Consider the following 9,418-nt stretch of genomic DNA (forward strand, 5'->3'; position numbering starts at 1 on the left):
GGAGCTTTCCCCTCCCTTCCAACCCAAACCAGGCTGGGGTTCTATGATTCTATTCATGTTTAGATTTCCACAAGCTTCAAACCCCACGATTTTCCTAGCTACCCTTTACCTCAGACTATGCTTAGGATTTGTAATTCACACACTGCCTCTTACTTACCCCTCTTCGGATTCCTTCAGGAGCCTGCTCGCAATTCGGATCAGCATGCAGTAAGCAAACTGGGATTTCAGGCCAGACTTAGTGAACTTATTCAGCATCTTGGAAACTGCAAGACGATCATTTTTGCGAAGGTGATAGAGCAACCCCAGAGCATGATACTAGGAAATGAGAAACAAAGATCTGCAGCTATTGAATACACCCTTCAGTGTTAAAAGCCAGACTGCAAGACCTAAATGAGTGCTAATAATCAGTGCTTCCTAGCTTAAATACCCTCTAACCTCAAGTGATCCTGACAAGCTACAAGTATCTGCAGTATTTTCTTCCCCTTCCTGTCAAACATAAGACAGGGTCAATGTACTCCTGAAGATCAAGAGAGCCATGAAGGCAGTTTACTCCCCTTTCTCCCCATTAGATGTCAGAAATTTACAGGCTTACTAAATTATCCTGCCCAGTAAGACTTGCATTTCCAGTACACTCAACATCCAGGATATCCCAAGTCCTTTAAATGACAGCTGACCTTACAAGAATGCACAGTGAAAGTACAAAGGAACATTTCCAGTTGCCAAGTTGTTTGGGTTGGGGTTTTTTTTGTGGTCATAAAACTGGGGTGAATCCACAGGAGGCCCCGGAGCTGCTGCGAGGGCTGGAGCCGCTCTGCTCTGGAGCCAGGCTGAGAGAGCTGGGCTGGGGCAGCTGGAGAAGAGAAGGCTCCTGAAGGGGATACCTCGGAGCAGCTCCAGTGCCTAAAGGGGCTCCAGGAGACCTGGAGAGGGGCTTTGGACAAGGGATGGAGGGACAGGACAAGGGGAATAGCTTGAACCTGCCAGAGGGGAGACTGAGATGAGCTCTGAGGCAGAAGCTGTTCCCTGTGAGGGTGCTGAGGCGCTGGCACAGGGTGCCCAGAGAAGCTGTGGCTGCCCCATCCCTGGCAGTGTTCAAGGCCAGGTTGGACACAGGGGCTTGGAGCAACCTGCTCTAGTGGAAGGTGTCCCTGCCCGGGGCAGGGGCTGGAGCTGGAGGAGCTTTGAGGTCCCTTCCAACACAAGCCAGTCTGGGCTTCTATGATTTTATCATTAATGAAGCTGCTCAGTGGGTAAGAACAGACTTGTTTCTGATGGTTAGTCTGTAACACTGACTGAACACACAGAATACCTTCATTTCCACAGCTCTTTGGAATATTTGTGCCAATTATTATTTCACCAACATGGGTATCTTACTGGTATCTGGGCTTACCTCCATGGTCCCATAGCAACTGCAAATGTTCTGCAGGCCAAGGCAAGAGATGCTGGGTGTTGTGGGTGACGGAGATAATTCTTTAAGCTCTTTGAAAACTCATATTTAAAACCCTTCTGTGACAACTACTGTGCAAAAGTCAGCAGCATCCCAGCCATCAGAAGGTTGTCAGGGAAAGGGCAAGAGCACTGCACTGAAGAGCCAGCTCCTAGTAAATAATCTTGTACTGAGATCACTGAGAAACTCACAAGTTCCTGAAACAGTTGTTTCCCTCAAGTCACAATTAGAATCATAGAATCAGGGAATGGATTGGGTTGGAAAGGACCTTAAGCTCATCCAGTCCCAACCCCCTGACACAGCAGGGACACCTCACACTAGATCAGGCTGCTCCAAGCCCCTGTGTCCAAGCTGGCCTTGAACACTTTATTTTTTAAAGAATAAGGAAAAAAGGAAAACCAGTTACTTCTTAATTAAGTTTCAGAACTCACCAAATGCTGTGAAAACCCTCTAACATACCTGCACCATGATGTTGTCACTAGAAGCTGCCTCTTGAGCTTCGTTGATCCACCGCTTGACGACATCGTAACTGATCTTCGTCATATGCTGGAAGAAGACACAAATGGAGACTGGTGACAAACTAAGATCAGAAGCACAGTGAGGTACCACAAGCCTTGTTCTAAAGGCTTTGAGACAACTGAGGGCTTTGCTGTGTACTACAGGTAACAAAGAGTAACTCACACCCATAGTTTGAATGGATGCTCTTGTTTCTATAAAAAGAAAATGAACATAAAAACTCTCCAAGTTACAACAGGACAGAAGACAACAGTAGGAGAAGTCACCTGCCTACAGTTAGCCCAGCAGGTCACTATTAATTTGGTTGTTAGTATTAATCCAGCTTAGTTTGCACTTTCAGTTCCTAATACAGGCTTTACTCCCTTCTTGAGTTACCAAGCTCTGCCTTGTTGATTTAGCAATGCAGCCAGCCTCTATACACCTACAAACCACTGGTTTTCTTACATCTCAGTTTCAGACTACCATGCTCTCATTTGTATTCTGCTCTTTAATAAAACCACTAACCTAGCAAGATATTCTCCAGTCTTTTCACCCAAATAAGGGAGAGAAACACCAGAGTGAACTTCATCTTGCCCTCCTATCTATTAGCAAAAATGATCTTGAATTGCAGTCTTAGCAGGGCAGCAATTTCATGGATTAGTTCCTTGCAGAGCACAAAGCCAACTGCTTTTATTGCCTGTCACAGAACTCGTACACTCTTTCACAGTCATTTGTGTTGGTTCTTGCACAGAACAGGTTGTTTCTTAGTTACTCTCACCAAACCAATAAACACTTTCATGGTCACCACTGTGCTTGACTATTCTAAACAGACAAGGCCCCTTCCCAGAGAAACCCATGTCCTCACTGACTACAAAGAGAAATGACTGAGCACTTTGCACTTAAGATTATTACAACTGATGTACTCTAAGGTAAAAGACTGCTATGGAAGGAGTTTGAGAGGACAGTCTGAAACAAAGTCTGAGGGCAGTCTGAGTCTGCCTGAGACAAAGGAAAACTCCATTGCTACTATTTCTTGTTTATTTTCTAGTAAAGAGATGAAGAGAAAGGAAAGGAAACATTTCAAAGGAAACGGAGGTGAAGAAAGACAAAACAAAGGCCAAGCAGAGCTACAAATGCAGCAGAGTAGCCTCCTACCCATAACACAACACACAGATTTCCAACCATCTACTGCTTTACTTACTAAGGAAGACACCAGTGCAGAACTAGAGACACTGGGGACTTTGTCCACAATGGCTTGTTTCATATATCTCTCAATGGCTTGTAGCATCGTACCCTGTAAGAGGGAAAAAGTGTTGGTACTTTGGAGGCAGAGCATAAAAGCAAAAAGCACAAAAGCAATATGGGGCAAAAATACACACACACCATATTCAAAAGGCCCTCAGAAAACATCATGAACTGTTATGCAAGGGAGAAATGAGCATCAGCTGCCTGGTCCTGAAGGTTCACTGTCACAATCCAAGTCTACAGCAAAGCTATCTCAGATCAGAGCTCCAAAGCTCCTGCCTTCTAACCCCACGTTTGCAGTGCTACAGCTCCACAGAGCTCCTCACATCTGCAGCAGCCTCCAGAGCTGTCCTCCCTATGGCAGCAGTTCCATTACTGCTACAAGAATACACCCTGCAAGAGAGTAGTTTTCCATTTTAAATACACTCCTCATCTCTTCCACAACAGTGATGTGATCTGGACTTACATCAGTGATCCTGCAGAGTGCTCTGATGGCTGGGCCTCGGTACACATCTTCCTTCCCTGTCATGTCTTTGGTCAAACTGAAATAACCAAAGACACTCTGTTAACACCACTTAAATATCTCAATGCCTTGGTCTTTTTGTGACATTCACCTCATCTCATTTAGCTGCTGGTCAACCTGTGACCACCTAGCAGCTGAGCTCTTGTATTGGCTAGAAACAACCTCTTAATAATCAGCTATTTAAGAACTAACAGCATGAGATTTTGTGGAAATACAGAACATTACAAAATGCACAGTTCATAGAATCAGAGAATGGTTTGGGTTGGAAAAGACCTTAATATCCTCAAGCTCCAAGCCCCTGCCACGGGCAGGGACACCTTCCACTAGAGCAGGTTGCTCCAAGCCCCTGTGTCCAACCTGGCCTTGAACACTGCCAGGGATGGGGCAGCCACAGCTTCTCTGGGCACCCTGTGCCAGCGCCTCAGCACCCTCACAGGGAAGAGCTTCTGCTTTATCTCCAACCTGAACTGCCCCTGTTTCAGTTTAAAATAATACATTGACATTTTCATAATATGGCCTTGCCACAGGCCTAGTTTATTCAGCTCAGTTGTTCTCCTCCTTAGTGTTCTCTTTCTACCACAGGAAATCTTAGCTTAGATAATAGCAAAGTTTCATATGCTGAGCAAATGGGTGGTGAGACACTGGCACAGGGTGCCCAAAGAAGTGGTAAATGCTCCATCCCTGGCAGTGTTCAAGGCCAGGCTGGACAGAGACTTGGCCAACATGGTCAAGTGTGAGGTGTCCCTGCCCATGGCAGGGGGTTGGAACTGGATGATCTTAAGGTTCTTTCCAACCCAACCCATTCTGTGATTCTATGAGCAGCTTTAAAAAATACATAAACCAATCACTTAAACACATGCCAGAGATCCCATTTTGCTCTGCAGCAACTGTAACATGTATCCTGTAGTCCAAAAACCTGATAGTTCAGTAGGAGGATTGAACTGAGCTTTGTTCTGCTTGTCCCTAACTGCTCTGACAGCAAAGTGAAACAGAAATCACAGCCTCGGTGTGACAAAACCATCAAGCACCAATAGTTGGAAAGAATCAAAACCAACTCACCCCCCCAAAAGAAACCCACAAGAAACCAAAGGTTCCTCCAATTGTGAAACTGCAGGCAAGCCTTTTGCCCTTTTAGTAAAGAATAACACCACAGGAAGAGGAAAGAAACATTTCATGTGGCAACACATACTCTGTTTTCCTTTGCTGTATCCTTCATAAAGCACAATTAGAGCAGCTAAAAGAAACACATGGAGATGCAGCTACTTGTTTCAGAGCTCTGGTACGGTGTTGTCTGTGGTTCTACTACCTGCTTGTGACAATGATGACGTCCTCAGAAATATTGGCCATCTCTTTGATGGTAAAGTAACACATTCTTCTAAGGGTTTGCTGTGAAAGTGTAGTGCAGGAAACTATTAATGGCAATCATAAATAAACACTTCCCACAAGTCTTAAAATTTAAATAAACTTAAAAGTTCAAATATTCAACTTTAAATGTTGAATAAGCTTTTAAATAGAACACCCTCTTCAATACAAAGATAAAGCAGTTGTGTACAAAGCACACAAGTTAAACTGTGTTTGATAACTGGGGAATAACCTTACTCCCAATTATCAAACAAATCAGGAGAATAAATATATCTCTATCTTGTAAGATAAGACTAAAACCAAAAATCCATGTTAATCATGAAAGAAGTGAAACATCTGAATGCAGATGCCTCACAGTTATCAGTTAAAAGCTTTAAACCCAACTTCCTCTGATCTATTTGCTATTGTAAAGTAAATATGCAAAGAGCACTGACACAAACTCTTGGAAAGCAAACAACATATTTACATTAACACCCCCCCACACACACACATTCCAATATGTGGCTATGAGAAAGGTCCTAAACACTCTGTAGTTTCAAAATGCTCATTCCATCTCTACACAGTTCCATGTTCAACCTTCCTCAGACAAATCTCTAAAATCCTGAGGTGCCAGTTTACACTTAACAAAAATTAATGAGTAAGAACTCCTCCCATTTCTTACACTCTGCAGAAGAGATCAGAGAAGGAATTTACACTGGGCTAAGTCCAAAGTTTAATCCAGCTTTTTTAGGATGTTCTCACCCCTTGACTCCATGCTGATTCCTGAATAGAGGAAGCTGTTCTAGGTAATAGCTGTATTTAATCTACAGGCAACTTTTAAATTCTATTTTGAGTTCAGCAGATGGTGATTATTTGTAGGTGTAAGAAACAGTCATAAAATGATACTGATTTGTATATTAAGGCTTTTGTCATTATTCACATGCTTTAAAACAGTAATTCAATGCAGAAAAGAATAAACCCAGCACCAAAATCAACCTGCAGAAGTAACTGTAGGTTATTATTCAGTCACTTGTTTCCAAACCATGACTTGCCTCCAGCAAGTACTTGGCGTGCAGAGCTTGCTCTGTGAAGTGCTCACCTCCCACATCCCAACACCCAACTGCTTTGTAGTTACCACAAATCCAGACAAAAGCACGGAGGCAGCAAGTGCTAAACACCAGGTACTTACATCATTGGATTGAAATAATCTGGTCATTGCAAAAAAAGCTTCTGTGGCTTCAGTGGTTCCAAAGTGTTCACCCTGAGAACAGCACACAAGAAGTGAGAGAAAAACCATCATTACTGAGCTGCCTCCGCCTTTCAGCCTCCATTTTTACACCTACCCACATACCCAGGATCTTTGCTTTGAAGTTTTTCCTCGTGTTAGAAACCATCCCTCCCTCACCTTGTGTTTCCTGGGGAGTACTTGCCAAATATACCACTATTAGCTACTTGTTTCAACACCTGCCGTGCACAGTGGCACCGCGATGGAGTAGTTTGTCGAGTAGCCCATGTTCCCTCTTTTGACATTGCTGGTTTTGTGTCATGCTTAAAACGGATCTCCTTGAATTAAGACTGAACAGTCCAACCTACCTTGATGTTAAATACCACCTGACACACAGGAAACCTGATCTACATGGATACCTAGAGAAAATCTTCCTTATCATGCTTCTAATATATCCCCAAACAAAAAGACACCTTTCACTTCCTCACTTCCTGGCCTATGTTTTTACCTCACCTCAGTTATTCCCACTTTAGCTGGGCAAACACACGTGTCTCTTTAATTGCACAGGGCTGTGATAGCCACAGACCAACCAGCAGCTCTCACTTGGCACTCACAAAAAAAGTATTAAAAGCTTCAGTGACATATATCTCACTCCACTTAGCAGCAAGTCAGAGGGGAGAATATAGTATTACAGCATAAACACCCCATTCTGTATCTCCCTAAAAAGCTACCTCCCAAATCTGTCAGGAAGAGGTAGAAAACTTCTTTCACACTGAAAGCTACCAGAAATTAGAATCATCATATCACAGAATGGGTTGGGTTGGATAAGATCTTAAAATCATCCAATTCCAACCCCCTGCCATGGGCAGAGATACCTCACACTAGACCACGTCTCCCAAGGCTCTGTCCAACCTGGCCTTGAATACGGCCAGGTATAGGAGCATTTACCACTTCTCTGGGCAACCTGTTCCAGGGCCTCAGCACCCTCACAGTAAAGAACTTCTTCCTTACATTAGCCGTGGGAATATTCATTCTGGCTAGGAAGAAATGATAACACTTACCTGGTTCAGCAAGTAAAGGATTTTGGTAAGGATGTGCAGGCATCTTCGTGGATTTATAGGGGTCTCATTAAAGATACGTGCCTACAGACACAGCATAAAGAGAGTATTACAGTGAAACCCAGCAACAATTATTTCTCTTTCATCATAAACAGTAAAGCCATTTGTTTTCAACCAAGTAGCTTATAACATTTTTCATACTAAAAATGTGTCCAAGAGAACATATTCCTGTCATCCATCTCAGGCATGTTTAGTTTGCTGGACGGGCATCAGCCTGAGCAACCAACAATGACTATTTACCCTCGGGAACTAGCAAAAATACCTTAATATAGAAGCATAACAACTTAATTCTTCCCATAGCATCTCTAGCCCAAACACTGTTTAGTAGTAGCCTGTAGGAACACAAGATGGAAGTTACTAAGTTCCTACTTTTAGCTGTTTGCAACCAACAAAATTCAGCAGTATTTAACAACAGATTTACTTCATCACTTGCAATCATTCCTGGAGAACACGAATTGAAGCAGGAAAACCTGCTACACAGTAGGTCGAATGAACATAGGGAAACAGGGAGGTCACCTCTTCAGAAAGAGAACCCTGAAATCCCATGTGTCCACATGGTATGTAAAAGCCACATGGAATCTAATTACCATAAATAAACCCGTCAGAGAGTAACTTCATAGAATCCCAGGCTGGTCTGGGTTGAAAGGGACCTTAAAGCACATCCAGTTTCAACCCTTGTGCCACAGGCAGGGACACCTTCCACTAGAGCAGGTTGCTCCAAGCCCCTGTGTCCAACCTGGCCTTGAACACTGCCAGGGATGGGGCAGCCACAGCTCCTCTGGGCACCCTGTGCCAGCGCCTCAGCACCCTCACAGGGAAGCGCTTCTGCCAAGGGCCGCATCTCAGCCTCCCCTCGGGCAGGTTAAAGCCATTCCCCTTGGCCTGTCCCTACATCCCTTGTCCAAAGCCCCTCTCCAGGTCTCCTGGAGCCCCTTTAGGCACTGAAGCTGCTCTAAGGTGTCCCCTTCAGGAGCCTTCTCTTCTCCAGCTGCCCCAGCCCAGCTCTCTCAGCCTGGCTCCAGAGCAGAGCTGCTCCAGCCCTCGCAGCAGCTCCGGGGCCTCCTCTGGCCTCGCTCCAGCAGCTCCACGTCCCTCTTGTGCTGTTCCCCAGAGCTGGATCAGGGCTGCAGGGGGGGTCTCCCCAGAGCACAGCAGAGGGGCAGGATTCCCTCCCTGAGCTGCTGCTCACGCTCTGGGGGTGCACCCAGCACATGGAGGGTTCTGGGCTCAAGCACACACTGAAGCCGGGTCATGGGCACCTTCTCATCACCCAACACCCAAATCCTTCCCCTCAGGGCTGCTCTCCATCCACCTGCACTTAATTTATACACCCTGTGATTTAAAATTAACTATTTGAATTTAGCCATTCAAATTCCTGAGAGTTGCCCTGTAAAACTTCCTTCAGCTACTGATGCATCCTGAAGGAAAAGAGTTCAACAGTCTGATGATCGTTCATACCTCCTGAAGCACAGCACTCTTCTCCAAATGCTGGAAAGGGTTAGAGCCACTGCCTGAGGAACAAAAGAGACCTCTCAGTTAAGGAAATGCACTCCTCACAGAAAACCCCAAGAGAACTAGGGGAACAGCCCCTAAACTTTACAAAAACACCTCATGCTACAGTGAAATCCCTCTTGGAATTGCTGTTCTCCATTAACAGCTTTGAATCCACTTTCCTAAGTTTTATATTCAGAGTTACAGTGGGAAAAAGGGTGAGGAGCACAGTATCAACACAGCTGGAAGGTGAGGAAGAACAACAGTGTAATACTCCCTTTCCATAAAGCTATTTACTCTCTCTTTTTTCCAGTCCCCCTATTTTCATTCCTTCAGGCACAAAAAACACTGAAGGCACCAGGACACAGAGCTGCTGATCTGGATCTGAAATAGAAGTGCATCAATCAATGCACCACTAAAATGGGCTACTCAACAAATTCTAAATATAGTCTGGCTGCCACACATCACAAAATCATTAGCAGCAGAGTATCCCCATCCTGTAACTCCTCAGCCTTTCAACAGGCCAGAACCAG

At 44.6% G+C, this 9,418-nt stretch overlaps 1 protein-coding gene across 1 annotated transcript in view; it reads right to left on the reverse strand.

The window, feature by feature from the left end:
• Positions 1-8,905, reverse strand: part of COPG2 (coatomer protein complex, subunit gamma 2) — a gene marked incomplete at both ends in the record, with an annotated part of 18,198 nt that extends 9,293 nt beyond the window's left edge. Inside the window, 8 exons of the mRNA XM_010021905.1 lie at positions 158-315; positions 1,907-1,993; positions 3,144-3,236; positions 3,654-3,729; positions 5,017-5,096; positions 6,241-6,312; positions 7,338-7,418; positions 8,853-8,905. Coding sequence (XP_010020207.1) covers positions 158-315; positions 1,907-1,993; positions 3,144-3,236; positions 3,654-3,729; positions 5,017-5,096; positions 6,241-6,312; positions 7,338-7,418; positions 8,853-8,905 — 700 coding nt within the window. The remainder of the gene's footprint in view (positions 1-157; positions 316-1,906; positions 1,994-3,143; positions 3,237-3,653; positions 3,730-5,016; positions 5,097-6,240; positions 6,313-7,337; positions 7,419-8,852) is intronic.
• Positions 8,906-9,418: the final 513 nt, after the last annotated feature.

This window comes from Nestor notabilis, unplaced genomic scaffold (assembly GCF_000696875.1).
Source record: "Nestor notabilis isolate BGI_N333 unplaced genomic scaffold, ASM69687v1 scaffold19870, whole genome shotgun sequence".
In the NCBI taxonomy this organism is placed as follows: Eukaryota; Metazoa; Chordata; class Aves; order Psittaciformes; family Psittacidae; genus Nestor; species Nestor notabilis.